General features: G+C 40.5%; 1 protein-coding gene across 1 annotated transcript in view; it reads left to right on the top strand.

Annotated features, from left to right (window-relative positions):
* Positions 1 to 16274, top strand: part of LOC124550809 (cilia- and flagella-associated protein 58-like) — a 281635-nt gene that overhangs the window by 43764 nt on the left and 221597 nt on the right. The window contains exon 8 of the mRNA XM_047125536.1: positions 6591 to 6728. Within this exon, the coding sequence (XP_046981492.1) occupies positions 6591 to 6728 (138 nt within the window). The remainder of the gene's footprint in view (positions 1 to 6590; positions 6729 to 16274) is intronic.

Below are 16274 nucleotides of genomic sequence, written 5' to 3'. Positions count from 1 at the left end.
TTTGACCATCATCAGTTATCATTTACTACTTTAAGCGTCTCATTTCCTTATCTAATTCCCGCAGCATCACCCAATTTAATTCGACTACATTAAATTATCCTCATTTTGCTTTTGTTGATGTTCATCTTATATCCTCCTTTCAAGACACTGTCCATTCCATTCAGCTGCTCTTCCAGGTCCATTACTGTCTCTGACAGAATCACAATGTCATTGGAAAACCTCAAAGTTTGTATTTCTTCTCCATGGATTTTAATTCCTACTCCGAATTTTTCTTTTGTTTCCTTTACTGCTTGCTCAATACACAGATTGAATAACATTGGGGATAGGCTACAACCCTGTCTCACTCCCCTCCCAATCACTGCTTCCCTTTCATGCCCCTAGGGTGGGTCTTTCCACTCCCGGGATTGGAGTGACTCCTTGCCCTCTCCCTTGGAACCCGGGTCCTTTTGTCTTTCGCTCTCCTTCCCTCTTTCCTGGCGGGGCGGAAGTTGGTTGTGAGGGCTGGAATTTTGTGTGTATGTTTGTGTTTGTTTGTGTGTCTGTCGACGTGCCAGCGCTTTCATTTGGTAAGTCACATCATCTTAGGGAAACATTCCACGTGGGAAAAATAAAGATGATGTGACTTACCAAATGAAAGTGCTGGCAGGTCGATAGACACACAAACATACACACAAAATTCTAGCTTTTGCAACCAATGGTTGCTTCATCAGGAAAGAGGGAAGGAGAGGGAAAGACGAAAGGATGTGGGTTTAAGGGAGAGGGTAAGGAGTCATCCCAATCCCGGGAGCGGAAAGACTTACCTTAGGGAGAAAAAAGGACAGGTATACACTCGCACACACACACATATCCATCCACACATACACAGACAGGTCGCTGATAAGGAGTATCTGTCAGTAGGTGGTAGCACACTGCACCTAACATAAAAATGTATGTTTTTGGGGGTGTCTGGATACTTTTTATCACATATTGTAGGTATTTAGTCAACATGTCTTTGTGAACCTGCACACCCCTAATATTGTATTTGAACAGTAGAGGATTGCATTAAGTTACATTTTTCTATGTTTAGAGCTTGGTGCCATTCATCACACCAAATAGAAATTCTGTCAAAGTCATGCTGTATCTCTCTACGGTCACTCAGCAATGATACTTTTCCGTATACTACAGCATCATCAGCAAATAGCCACAGATTGTTGCTCACCCAATCCATCAAATCATTTGGAATCTTGTCACAGTTCTTTATGGCACTTCTGACGATACCCTCGGCTCTGACAGACACTCACTGTTGAGGACAGTGTACTGGGTCCTATAATTTAAATAGTCTTTTATGTATCTGGGAAACTGTAGCGTGGGCTCGTACTTTGTTAACAATCCACAGTAGAGCACAGTGTCAAACATATTTTGGACACCTAGGAGTACAGAATGTGCCTGTTCCCCTTCACCTATCAGAGGACAGCATATGAGAAAAGGGCAAGCTGAGTTTTCACAAGTGCTGATCCATGGTCTGATGTTTTTTTTATCTCGAGGAACTTTATTCCATTCAAAATGAGAATATGTTTAATGATTCTGCAGCAAACTGATGTTAATGATATGGGTCTGTAATTTTGAGGGTCTGTTCACTTACCCTTCTTATGCACAGGAGTCAACTGCACTTTTTTCCAGTCACTCAGGGTTTGCACCGAGTAAGCGATTTGCAATAGATGTAAGCTCGATAATGGTCCTTTAGTACAGAGTACTCGTTACAAATCCAAATTCCATCCAGACTTGAGGACTCGTTTGTTTTCAACTCGTGCAGTCGCTTCTCAGTGCCAGGATTGTGTATTCCAATGTTCTCCACATCCGAGTCTGTGCAACAGTCAAAAATGATATATCTGGACAATCCTTCTGTGTGAATGACGTTTTAAACTCGAAAATTAAGAACTGAGCTCTTGTATTGCTGTCTTCTGTTGCTACACCAGAGTGGTCAATGAGTGAGTGGACAGTAGTCTTTGATGAATTTAGTAGTTTTATGTAGAAACAGAAATTTCTGGGTTCTTGGCAAGATCCTTCACTAAGCTATGATGGAAAAAGCTATTGTATGCTCTGCATATTGATCATTTTACATATGAACATATTTGTGCAATAATTGGGGTTAGTAGATTAGCGCTTCATAGAACCTGCATGCAGTTGGTGTTACTGTCTGTTGATAGTTCCACACCCATGTTTTCGTCCATGACAGGGTTTATGTAACATAGTGCTTTCCTTTACTCCCAAATCAAAATTTTAAATTATTGTTGTTGTGGTTTTCAGTCTGAAGACAAATTTGACACAGCTTTCCATGCTAGACTGTCCTGTGCAAGCCTCTATGTAAATCCAAAACCTACATTGATTTGTAGTCAAGGCTTTGTCTTCCTCTACAGTTTTATCAGCCATACTGTCTTCTTCCCTGTACTGGTTATCATCTGTTTCACTTTTGTGCAAGGCTACATTCCAGACAAATACTTTCAGGAAATATTCCAAACATTTAGATTTACACTACTGTTTGTAAAAAGTGAAACACTCAGAAGTGATGGTCTGCAACACACCACATAAGATGATGTGTGGAACAATGGAACCGTAATTAGTTATTTAAATGACAAAGAGCTAGTGTGCACATAAGCCCAACAGCACCCTCTTTGGCGAGACCAGATGCAATGCTCAGTCAGTGTAGAGCCATTGTTCGAAGTGGAAACATGTAATCCAGTGTCAGTATGCCTCACTGACATCACAGGGTGGAATGTCAGCACATGAGTGCATTCGAACGGAGCAGAATGATTGGTCTCCGAGAGGCGGTTTTGTCGTTCTGTGATATTGCAGCTCACACAGGGAACACTGTTTCAGCAATGAGGCATATGTGGAACCTGTAGAGAGAAGAGGGCCATACACAGTGTGGACAGCGTACTGCATGACACTGTGTGACAACAATGTGAGATGACTGCCACCTTTTCTGCTGGGCTGTAATGGATAGAACAGTTTTGTCCACAGTGTTGGTACGATGTTGGAGCACTGCGATGGGTGTGGACATTTTTGCATCAACAGTTCGGCACCGTCCTCTGCAAACTGGGCTGGAGGGACGTGTGCCATTGCAAAGGCTTCTATTGACTAGGACCCACCGACACAGCAGACTGCAATGGGCACACGAACTCTGGACACTCGTGTGCTGAGTGGAAAAAACCCTTTCTTTCAGGTGAGTCTCATTTCAAATTGTCATACAGTGATGGCAGCATACCTGTTTTATGATGCCGTGGTGAATGCAATCGAGCAGACTGCATTGTCGAGTGACGTAGCTGACGAACTCTTGAGTGTGACGATTTGGTGTGCGACTGCCTGTAACGTGCGATATCACTTCTACATTTGGAGGGCAATCAGAACAGCTACTGCTATATCTGGGAAGTTTTAAAGCCTGAAATACTGTCTCACCTGCAGGCTGTTCTACATGCCATATTTCAGCAGTTCAACACCCGGTCACAAGTCGCGAGCAATGTGCGAGCCTTCTTCGGAGAACGAGGGACACTATTGCTTACCTTGCCCGCCCATTCACCTGATGTGTCACCTGTCGAACGTGTCCAGGATATAGTGGGTCAGCAACTTTTTCATTCAGGTCCTCCTGTAATCTACAGTTGTTGTTTATGGTAGTACCTACAAAATGTGTGGCAGAGTATTCCCCAGCAACATATTCAGGCACTCTTTGATTCCATTTAGCAGCTCTGATTGCAGCACATGGCCGTGCTACTCTGTACTGAATTTCCACAGTTGCAGTGCCTATACAGGTCTGTAATCTTAATCATTTGTGTAGTGTCATATCCCTAAACAGTGGAATAAATTTCACACCTCCCAGTCTTGGTGTTTCACTTTTCAAACTGGCAGTGTATATTAGATGATAAAGTGTGCTGAACAGATCTTCAACCTTAAAACGGTACTGGCATACTCCAAGATGCGAAACCGCAAATTTCGTGTCGTCTTTGTTGATTTCAAGAAGGCCTACGACTCTGTTGATAGAGAAATGCATAACAAAATACTCCAGGAATTAGGACTAGACAACAAAACCCACAGACTAATTCTAGCAACCTTGACAAACACACATTCGAAGGCAAATTTAGAGGTGAGGTCTCAAAAAGCTTCGAGATAAAAACTGGAGTGAGACAAGGGGATGGACTTTCACCTCTTCTCTTCAACTGTGTCCTCGAAAAGGTTGTGAGAGGATGGCGCAAAGAACTGACCAATTTGGGTGTCCAGAATGGTGTCTACCTGGACCGTAAGAATGAAGGTCTGATTGTAGATTGCCTGGCTTTTGCAGACAACATGGCACTGATTGCCGATTCTCTTGAAATGGCAACAATGCAGATAAACTGCCTCAGAAAACAGGCAGCCAAAGTGGGTCTTCAAGTGTCGCTGGAGAAAACAGAGTTCTTCACCGACATCAAAGAAGCTAAGAAAGAGATGTTACTAGACCAGGGAAAGATCAAAAGGACTGAGAAATTTAAGTATTTAATTGAACCCAACTTACCAGAAAAAACATCATTATTCATGGGAGTCAACGAGTTGGAACTAGCCTATTGACTAGCTATAAACACGTACAACAAGAAATGCCTGTCACGCAACCTGAAACTTAAGCACTACACATCAGTCATATGACGAGAAGCCCTGTATGCTGTGGAATGTCTTTCTATGAACCGGAGAGGTCTGATGGAGAAATTGGAAGTCAGAGAGAGGAGAATCCTCAGGAAGATCCTAGGCCTGGCAGAAGAAGCTGGGGAATTCAGGAGGTGGCATAACTTGGAGCTCTATGAACATATCGAGAGGCTCTCTGACTGTGCGAGAAAAAGAAGGGTAGCTTTCTGTAGCCATGTTGCAAGATTGCCTCCAAATAGATTGACCAACCGTTCACCTTCTGGCAAAACAAGAAGGTTCGCACCACTTGACTGACAGAAACTTGGAAGGACATTAAAGTACTGGGAATAACTAATATCCAGAACAGACATTCTGTGAGACACATCCTGAAGGAAGTCTGAGGATTTCAGGAAAGGCCCCAAAGAAAAGGTATCCCCTGGTCAGAAGAAAGGGAGTTACACTGACAGGGGATGTGACAGTACTGGGCAAAGATCAAAGCCCAACAATTGAACAAGTGTGGTCCAAAGTAGACCCATTTGAAACAAGAAGAAGAAGAAGATGATGATGATAAAGTATATTTCATTTTCAGGAAAGCTTTTTTTTAAATACTGGTCTGGATTTTACATCCTCTCTACTTCTGCTGTCAAGTTGTTTTACTACTCAGATAGCAAAACTTATCTGCAACTTTTAGTGTTTCATTTCCTGAGCAAATCACCTCAATAGCATTTGATTTAACTTGAATCTACTCAAGTATCCTTGCATGTTTGTTTTTTATATTCACATTATAACCTCATTTCAAGATGCTTTTCATTTTGTTCAAGTGATCTTCCAAGTTCTTTACCGTCTCTAACATAATTACAATGTCATCGGTAAACTTCAAAGTTTTTATTTCTTATCTCAGAACTTTAATTCTCTTTTGCATACTCACAGTTTTCCATTAATGTTTGTTCAATATAAAGATTGAATAACACTTAGGATAGGCTACATCTCTGTCTCACTCCCTTTTCAGCTACTGCTTTCCTGTCATGCCCTTTGACCTTTATAACTGCAGTCTAGTCTTTATAAAAGTTGTGGACAACCGTTTGCTCCCTATAATCTATCTGTGTTACCTTTAGAATTTCAAAGAGATTATTCCAGTTTAGAATGTTAAAAGATTTATCCCAGTAGATCCAGAAGAAAGCCCCTGTACCATGGGTGAAACATTAGTTTCTACAGTACAGTTTGTGATGTTATGACACAGTGCCATACTCAGTAAACATTTATGTTAACTGATTCTGGACATGGAAGCCTACACAGTTAATGATTTCTCTAAATCTAAATATGCTATAAATGGAAGTTTGTCTTTCTTCAGTCATATCTTCTCCAGTTAAGTTATAGTGTCAGTATTGTCTCACAGAATCCAGAATCCAAAATGATTTTTTCTGAGGTCAGTTTCTAGCAGTCTTTCCATTCCTCTGTAAATAATTCCTGTCAGTATTTTGCAATCATTACTTATAGCTGGGTAATATTTAAATCTATCACCATCTACTGTTTTTAGAATTTGGGATTATTACCTTCATCTTTAAGTATTAGGGTATTTTGGCACTTTCATGGCAGAGTATTTTTGTCATGGCTAGCTTTTCTAAAGATTTTAATAATTCTGAAGGAATACCATCCATTCTAGATGCCTGGTTTAGACTAATGTCTTTCAGTGCTCTATCAGACTATACAAATGATATTGTGTAGCACTTTAAACTGTGGATCAGTTTATTATTTGTTGTGAACCCAGCTTGGTTAAAGACAATTTTCCAGAATATATTGTAGACATGCCAGATTCTGTCAAATTCTTGCCATAGTATCACACCTCCCATCTCATTTACATCGTCTTCCTCTTCACTAATTGTTACATATTTTTGTTTCTCTCACACATAAAATAATTTTATTCATTATGGTGAAATTGTATAACTGAATATTTTTTGTTTCAGATTAAAGTAGAGAATCTAACAAAGCAAGTCGAATCTCTGAATTCGCAGCTGCAAAAGACAACGCTCGATTATGAACACCAGCAAATATTATCTGCTAAACTGACAGCTGAAAATCTAGAGAAGACCACTGAAATAAAGGTTAGTTGTATAAAGCAAATTGTAAACAGTAACATGTACTAAGATTCTCGGGTTGTTATATATTCTGTAACTTCGAACATTTTTGGGTTTCCTTTAACAATTGAAGTCTAAATAACTCTAAATAGAACATTTTATGTTGCTGTAGGCTAAGTAAATGCTGCAGGTGGTGAACCCAGCTTGTTGACCGCGGCACGGCTCCTACCAGTCTTTCCCACAGAATGGAATTATGCTGACGGACCTCAGAATAGTATACTGTCCATTAATCTATGGCTTTTTTCATTGGCTTGAGGCTCCACAGTCTGTGATACCTGTGATGTGCAAATCAAAGAATGCCACATTTTAACATTAAGCAAGCCTCCAGCCGGAGATTTTAGTGTGTTGCAGAATGGTTGGCACAAACATTTTATAGTCCAGTGATTAGCCAGCCACAGTTATTTGTTGTACTATTTTACACCTTTCCATGGAATTTCTGTTTATTGTAAAAAACGTAACTATTACAATGACAAAGAGGACACATTTCATATCAGTAACCGTGTGACACTGTGGCCAGTGCCATCTCCCTGGTATTTCTTTCTCCCGGTGGTGCCCTAATTTATTTTTCCTGGTCGTAACAAATATTGTCACATACTTGGGTAATGCCATTATTAATGTAATACATTTTGTTTGTACACAGAAAACATTTATACACCAGTGGAAATTGAAAAATTACTGCCTCTAAAAATATGACACACAAATGTTATATTTCTGAGGGGCACTGGTAGATAGCTGTAAATGAAATGATTAAAACTGCATGAAGTTGGTACCACATACTCTCAAAACAAGAGAAATGTGTCATTAATAAATTTTGTATCATTGTAAATTAATCTTGTAATCTGATACTATCAGTTTCTCTATCTTTCTTTAGGGGACTGTCTTATAGTTGACCACATTCAGGGACAACTACAGTTCAAGTGGAACTAAGGGCTTCCAGGGGCAACAAAAATTTGATTTTCAATATTTCATGCAGTTATTAAACAAATTTAAAAATAATCTACTCATTAAGAGCTATAATCATCTTGAGGGTGGTCAGAAAAGTTCTTACCCTGATAGTGAAAACAAGAATGTAATTTTTCAAAGAAGTTTTTTTTCTTTAATGTAATTTCCTCTAATATCAATAAATTTCATCCAGTGTTGTTCCAGTGCCAGTATCTCCTCTCCATAGTGTTCCTCTGGATGTGCTGCAAAGTAACCATCTACAACCGCAATGCCTTTTAGATTGGATGAAAAGTACCTTACAGTGTGGAATTTCTTCAGATTTGAGAATAGATGAAAGTCCAAGGGAGCCAAATATGGGGAAATAGGGTGCTTGTTCCAGCACTTCATAGTGCACATCCCTCAATTTCCTCATTTCCAAGACACTTTTGTTCGCTGCCCTGATGAAAGCTGATTTTTTCTTATTTAAGCCATGCCTGCTTTCATGAATGTTTGCATCCATTTCATTAGAAGCTGATGGAAGTATTCTCCAGCGTTTTTTGAGAGACTCAATGAACAAAATTTCTTTCACATCCCAAAACACCGAGGCCATCATCTTTCCCGTCTACAACGCCATCCTTATTTTCTATAGATCTGAAGAAATGGCTTCTATGTGCTGCATAGTCTGCTGTTGGGATTCAGGTGTGTAGTGGTAATCCATGTTTTGTCCACTCTCGCATATCGATGCAGAAAATCAGTTCTGTTTTTCTTAAAATGCACTGTCCACTTTTTGGAAAGTGTCATGTGAATGCATTTGTGATCTGTAATGAGCACATGCAGCATCCATCTTGCACTTAACTTTCTCATGTTCAGTTCCTGGTGCAAGATGTGACCAACACATTCCTGTGATATCTTTAGAGCATGAGCAATTTCATGCACCCTTACATGCTGATCTTCCAAAATCATATCATGCACTCTGTCAATGATGACCAGTGTGCTTGCACTTTTTGGATGTCCTCCGCACGGATCATCTCGGATGCTTTCACAGCCCTGTTTAAACTCGGCTACTCATTTATTCGCACTGGAAATTGAAGGTGAAGAGCCATCATTTAGGTCTATGTACCACAAATGAATTTAAGTTGTTGTTAAACATTCTTTTACAGATAATTTAATCACTGCACAATACACTTTTTTTTCCTTTCTTTTTTTTTTCGGTTTTCAGCACCGCGCACAGCACAATTGCTTCAAGCGACTGCTTACAGTCAACTGCTGTCTGGAATGACTTGCAATTTTACATTGCATCTACTAACACTTGTACGAATGTAGGGGGGGAAATATCATGTCAATAGTGCTGCAATCTCTGGGCGAGGCAGAGAAGTTTCCAGACAGCCCTCATATGTTAAAGGTGTCATTCGATAGTCGAGTACGAGGATCATCCGATAAGTAAGTTTGCACTCTCCCATTCATTTTTTCACAGCCAAACAACTGTCAGTTGTTGATATCCATAGATAGTTAACCCGTGTCTCTGGGGAAGATTGTATGAGCATGCAAATGGTTTGAAGTTGGCATGTACAGTTTGTGAAAGGGCGTGGAGACATGCACAATAAATAGCGCACAGGGACAGGTGATGATGCCATTATTGCAATTTATAATATTGTAGAGGAAAATTGTCATATTGCCAATGATAACATCCCAATGTGTCTACCACCCAGTGCTACAACTGGCTGCTCATCCGTCGCAAAGATCCTCACAGACGATCTTCACCGTCACAAAGTCTTTGCGAGATGTTTTCTGTGAGTAATACTGCGAGCAGCAATGGATGGATTCGACCAGAATGTTTCAGGAAATGAATCAGAGAGCGAGATCAGCTCTTCAAGTGGCTTGTCATTGGGGTTGAGACAAGAATTCATCATTTGACTCCTGAGCCAAAACATCAGGGCACGATGTGTAAGAAACCTGGTGATAGTGCCCCAAATAAAGTAAAATGTTGCCCATTCACAGGGAAAGTTATGGTGAACATCTGTTGGAGCTGCCAGAGGGTTTTGCTTTCATTTCTTGCCTTACAACAACACATTGAATGCAGAGAGGTACTGTAATGTCTCGAGGAGTCTGCAACCTGCCACGAAATGGAAATGTCTGGGGCTTTTGTCTTACAAAGTTCTTGTACTTCTCGACAGTCCTCGGCCTCAAACTACTCGTCGACCCAGACGGAGCTCGGAAGATTCGTGTGGCAAGTGTTTTCACATCCTCCGTATTCACCAGATCTTGTCCCGAATGATTTTCACGTGTTCCCCCAACTCAAAGTTCTTCTTGGAGCTAAGTACTTAAACACCGGCAACAGTGAACAGCTGGTTCAAGCACAGGACCCAGCCCGGTACAACACTGGTTTGGAAAAACTTGTATCACATTACCAAAGATGCCTGGTAAGCGTGGTGACTATGTAGAAAAGTAATAAGCATTGTGCAGTACCAATACAATTATTTCAATGTGATAAATTGTGTGTAACGTTTTTTTAGTAAAATAGGGAAACTTATGTATTGGATACCCCTCCTCATATTACAGTTAAATGGTTTACGTGTCTTGAAGCAGCATAACTCGTGGTGCACAAATTACCTACACTACATTCATCCAGTGTTTGAAAATGTGAGCACTTAGCAAATTACAACAAACTTTACACATTATTTTGAATTTTCATGAAAATTTTCCTTGCTTACACTCCCCACAAATTGATGAAAGGAAAAAAAGTTTACTACTTACTACATTTTCACCATTCATGCAGTACTATTTCAGCATCCAGCACGATGTTTGTTTATTATTTTACTACCAGTTCTGTTTGTAACACTTTTTGCAAACAGTATCCACATGTACCATTGAATGTTTCCTCAAAATTATATCACTGTATTATTATTATTATTATTATTATTATTCTTTTGTTTATGGTTTACATTGTCATTTTACTTTCTTAAGTAAATGGTTATTATACATAAAATACACAGTATAAAAACAAACACTAAAAAATTTTAAGACAGGTTATCTAGGTCTCTTAACCAGTCTCACACATATTGGCATCACCAAATGCAGTTCAATAAGTCCACCAGGTAATTTTGTTAATAACCACTCTTTAGTCAGGTGCTGAGTAGTTTGCATGACAGTGGCACACGTACCAGGTCCTGTACTGAATTTATTCAGAGCTGTCAGTGTCATGTGAGGACCAGATCCACTTACACATTTTGTAGGATCAGTAATAAGGCAAAAATTTTCTAGAGGAAACTTTTGCCAAAGCTCCCTCCAATGTTGACACACGTCTTGTATAAGAGACACATCTTGCATCAGGTAGGGTGATATCCTTGATTTAAGTCTGCTAACAGGCGTATTTTGTAGCTGATTATACAGAAGTAAGTTCTGTTGAGGAGCATACTTTTGTAACACTCTTAAAGTTGCTGCTTTTCATCTAATTGATGTTGGAACACAGCAGATATAGTCACTGCAAGATTATATCATTATAAAATATGCTGTTCTGGAGATGACTTTTATACATGGTGGTTAGATTCTTTAAGAATTTGGAGGTGGGATTTTACTGGAGTTTACTAACTCAGTACACTGTTTGAAAGGACAAATCAGTCTTTCAAGAAGGCCTGTGCAATTGTGCTTAGTGTTTTCATGTGTGTGTCCAGAATGAATTTTTCATTCTTAAGTGGAATGAGCACTGTTTTTGAAACTTTCTGGCAGATTAAAACTATAGGTCGTTTGTGGGGAAACTCTTTTAATAACTGACTATCCAGGTATGACTCGTGACCTGCCCTTCCAGGTTTAGTCCTGCCGGTACCTCTTTCCTATCTTTGAAACTTCACAGAATATCTCCCACATATCTTATGAGATTGGCACTCCAGGACAAATGGATGTCACAGAAAAATGGCTTAGCCACAGACTAGGGAGATATTTCACTCTGCACCAGACTATGTGCCATTTTGTAACTCCCTGACAGGTTAAAACTGTGCGAAGAGTTGGGTCTCAAACCCGGAACCTTAGCTGCGATAGAGTTAGTGCGTACGTTGAGCCATTTCGGGTGGTTGCCTTAGGGGCGGTGTGCATATGGGGGACTTGATTGTTTATCTACCTTGTGAAGTCTGAACGATCATATTCTAATGTATTCCACAAAATAAAGTGGAAAGAAAATTATGCGACTGTTCAAAATTCAGTGTTTGAGTGGTGGAACATGTCACATAGATGGTGCTGCTAACCTCAACATATGATATAAGATTGTCTTTATTGGCATAAGTGTGCTTTTCTCATCATAAGTTTACAACTCTCAAATCCATGGCTGTAGCTGGAAAATAGTGGGTTTGGTGCCACATGACAATGTGGTTGTTAATGTTGATACAAGCAAAGTCAGCTTTGCATTAAGGTAATAGTAATTGGACTCGGTTAATTTTATAGACTGAAGGCTTGAATGATGTACATAGTAATTCAGAAACAATAGCATGCAAATGGCGTGTGATTAAAGTGTCACCAACCAAAATATTTATAATTAGTAGAGCAGCATATTAGTTATTCTTCTATTAAATAAAACCAAATACAATTTCCAGTATATTATAATTAATTCATTAACAAATGCGGTTCATAACATTCTCATCCAGAGAGTAACGAGAGAGATAACAAGTGTTAAAGATGAGCATATTAAATAAAACAGAACACAATTTTCAGTATATTGTAATTAATTCATTACTGAATACAGTACATGAACTTTCATCTGGAGACAGATGAGAGAGATAACAAGCATTCAAGACAAGCATTAAGAGGAGAGTTGAAACAGGAGTGAACCGTACAGCACTTTTTAAAACAATTGATTCACAAAATTCACACAGATAGTGTTACATGCACTAAAGATGTGCTCTCAGCAGGATGACTGTGTCTTTGACTTTAAATTGCTGTATATTGTCACAGAAGAAGCTGCGTAGCACCGTGGTGTAGTGGTTGTGATACTAGACTGTTGCGTGGAGAGTCGTAAGTTCAAAACACATCTGGACTGTACAATTTTAGTTTCTATATTCGGTTCGAGTACATTCTAGAAGTATCCACAAATGTCAAGAATCATTGTACTGGAATGTTCTATAGCTGTGTATACGGTATGTGTTCTGGCCGGAGGCAGTTCTTTCGGTGCTCATGTATGTGCAGGTGCTGAATAAACCTTCGTTAAGTGAAGTTAATGTTCATCATTCAGCTAATTACACCTTCTTCTACATGACATTATTCTGGTGGAGACGCTTGGTATTGGAACTTGTGATGGCGCACCTTATCGCCGACACAGTGGCTCCCATCAGGCCACGACAGAGCCGCCGTTGATGTGGCGAGAAACCTGAGTTCGAGCCATGTTCAACAGATCGCAATCTACCGGCAACAGAAGAAGAAGAGGACATCACGATGACAGCAGCTGTGTGCCACCACATGAGATATCCTTCCGGATTCTCTGGTGACGATGGCCAAGATCCAAACAAGAGGCTGAAGGTATATGAGCGTATAGCCAAATTTAACAAATGGGATGACACGGTGTGTTTGGCTAATGTATTTTTCTACATGGAGGGCACTGCCAAGCAATGTTATGAGAACAACGAGGAGAAGTTCACAAGCTGGGAAGTATTCCAGGTGGAACTGCGCAAGTATTTTGGCGACACATAATGATAGAAGTGCAAGGCTGAAGATAAAGTGCAGGGCACAGCGTCCAGGAGAAACTACAGCATCCTACATTCAAGACGTGTTGGAGCTATGTAAAATAGTGGATCCTAGAATAAAGGAGGAAGATAAGGTTGCACATCTCATGAAGGGTGTTACTGAGGACATGTATCAAGCACTACTCCTGAAGGAGGTTTTGACAGCAGACGACTTCATAAAATGGTGCCAATATATCAAGACAATGCATCAAAAAAGAATTATACGCAAGAAGTTTGAACAACTTCCAAACATCATATTGATGTCTATGATGGAAGAAGTAACTGATTTCAGAAGTGTTCTTCATCAGATATTGAGAGAGGAAGTTCAGAAGGCACTTGGATTGCATGGTGAGCAAAAAACCAAGACGCTGCAAGAGATCATAAGGGAGGAAGTGGAACATACATTGAACCCAATCTCTCATCCTTCATTTCCCTTTAAAATGGTGAAAAAGTCGAGACCCAGGTGGAGATACGTTCCTACAATGCCACATGAGGAACCTGTTTGGGCACCAAGGAAGAGTGACGTCTGGAGGACCCAGGATAACCAACCAGTATGTTTCCACTGTGGACGACTGGGACATGTGGTGCACTATTGTCGAGAAAGGCAGCGGATATTTGATGACGCCCACACCAGAAGATAGCAGGCCGATCTTAGCCGATGCCAACCCCGGGACGACTAAGGTGAACAAGAAGATACGGGTGCAGGACGACGTAGGTCACCATCGCAGCAAGCTAGCCACTGGAGAGGACGCTCCCGAACACGCCGATCAAGGTCTCCATCGCCGTTTAGAAGCTCCAAAGCGATCACCTAGTAGCCGCAACCTGGAAAACTAAAGGGTGCGACCTTCCTTGGAGGAGAGGCCACCAAAGAGAAAAATACTCTGCTGTTGATCACTACGAGAATGGTAGAAAACTACGACGATATCTTCATGGATGGCTGACCAGCCCAAGCTCTTGTGGACTCTGGAGCATCACATTCAGTCATTTTGGAGAAGTACTGTTGTCAGTTGCAGAAAACCGTATTTGTCGACAACAAAACATCTCTCCTGAACGTGGCTAACGGGGAATATGTAAAACCTACAGGAAGATGTACTATTCATGTGGATGTAAGTGGCCATACACAGCCCTTAGAATTCATTGTCTTACAAGAGTATAGTCATGACATCATTCTCAGATGAGAATTTTTCAAAGTTTCTCAAGCAATTATAGATTGTGGTTGCTCGAAGATTATGCTAGATGAGTTGACATACTGTGGACAGGAAGATGCACATCCCAGTGTGTGGAGAGTATGTGTGCTGGATGAAGTGATCATTCCTGCAGTCAGCACTAGAAAGGTAAGTGTCATGTGTCATGCCATGCATCAACCCATAGATCTTGTGGTGGAATGTAAGAGAAGCATACCACTGGAGAATAACTTGGTCATTCCAGCCTCTGTCATCTCGTTTAAGAATGAGTTCAGGGAATTGTGGATAGTTAACAGTTGCCGAGAAACACAGATCCTTCCAAGACGCATGTACATAGCAAACGCTGAGCCACTAATTGCAGAACACCTGAGTGTCATAGAAACCTCCCATGCTGAGTCTGTGGGCGAAATTAGTATTACCACTATGAGACAAGATCTTCTAGCTTGGCTATCACCGGATCTCACTAAGGAACAACAGAAGAAGTTTCTTGCCATTCTTCAAGAGTTCTCTGAATGCTTCAATCCACAGGGGAAGAGCAAATTAGACAAATCGACGGTGAGGCACTGGATTAGCACTGGAGACCATCAACCAATAAGCCAGAGAGCATACCGTGTGTCAGCAATGGAATGTCGAATAATTCACGATGGGGTAGAGAAAATGATGAAGAATGGCATCATTCAGCCTTCGCTGAGCCCATGGTCATCACCAGTGGTCCTCGCCAGGAGAAAGGATGGCAGTTGGCGCTTTTGTGTTGATTACAGGAAGCTTAATAAGATAACTAAAAAGGACATTTACCCCTTTCCACGAATTGACGATACACTAGATTGTCTGAAGGGGGAGAAGTTTTACTCAACCATGGACATGTACTCAGGATATTGGCAAATCTAAGTAGATGAGGCTGATCATGAGAAAACTGCATTCATCACCTCTGAGGGCCTGTATGAGTTTAAGGGAATGCCATTTGGTTTGTGTAATGCACCAGCAACTTTTGAACGAATGATGGATAATCTTCTACGTCACCTGAAGTGGATGATGTGTCTTTGTTATTTAGATGACATTATAGTGTTCTCAGAGACATTTGATGAACATATAAAAAGACTAAGGGCCATTTTTAAGTGTCTCCAACAAGGTGGACTGAAACTTAATCCAAGAAAGTCTGTCTTTGGAGCAAAAGAAATCAGAAAACACCTTGTGTCAAATGAAGGTGTGCAGCCAGACCCAGAAAAGGTGAGATCTATAACGGAATTTCCTATTCCTAAAAGTATTAGAGATGTGAGAAGCTTCCTCAGATTGTGTTCTTATTACTGTCGTTTTACCAAAGACTTTTGTATCAAAGCCAAGCCACCCCAAGAGTTGTTAAAAGCCGATGCTAAATTATCTGGGGTGGTGCTCAACAAGATTCTTTCAATGTACTGTGAAAAGCTCTGACAACTGACCCTGTACTTGGTCTGTATGATGAGAGAGCACCTACAGAACTACACACAGATGCCAGTGGCTATGGGATCGGTCTTGTTCTGGTGCAAATTTCAGATGGAAAAGAGAAGGTTATAGCCTATGCTTCTAGGACACTTACAAAAGCCAAGAGAAACTAGTCAACTACAGAAAGAGAATGTCTTGCTGTGATCTGGGCCATGTGCAGATTTCGACAGTATCTCTATGGAAGGCCAATCAAATTGTTACAGACCATCATTCACTTTGTTGGT

The sequence above is a fragment of the Schistocerca americana genome, chromosome 9 (genome assembly GCF_021461395.2).
Source record: "Schistocerca americana isolate TAMUIC-IGC-003095 chromosome 9, iqSchAmer2.1, whole genome shotgun sequence".
Taxonomy (NCBI): Eukaryota; Metazoa; Arthropoda; class Insecta; order Orthoptera; family Acrididae; genus Schistocerca; species Schistocerca americana.
The sequence above is the reverse complement of the archived record's forward strand: the minus strand, read 5'-3'. Positions and strand labels throughout refer to the sequence as shown.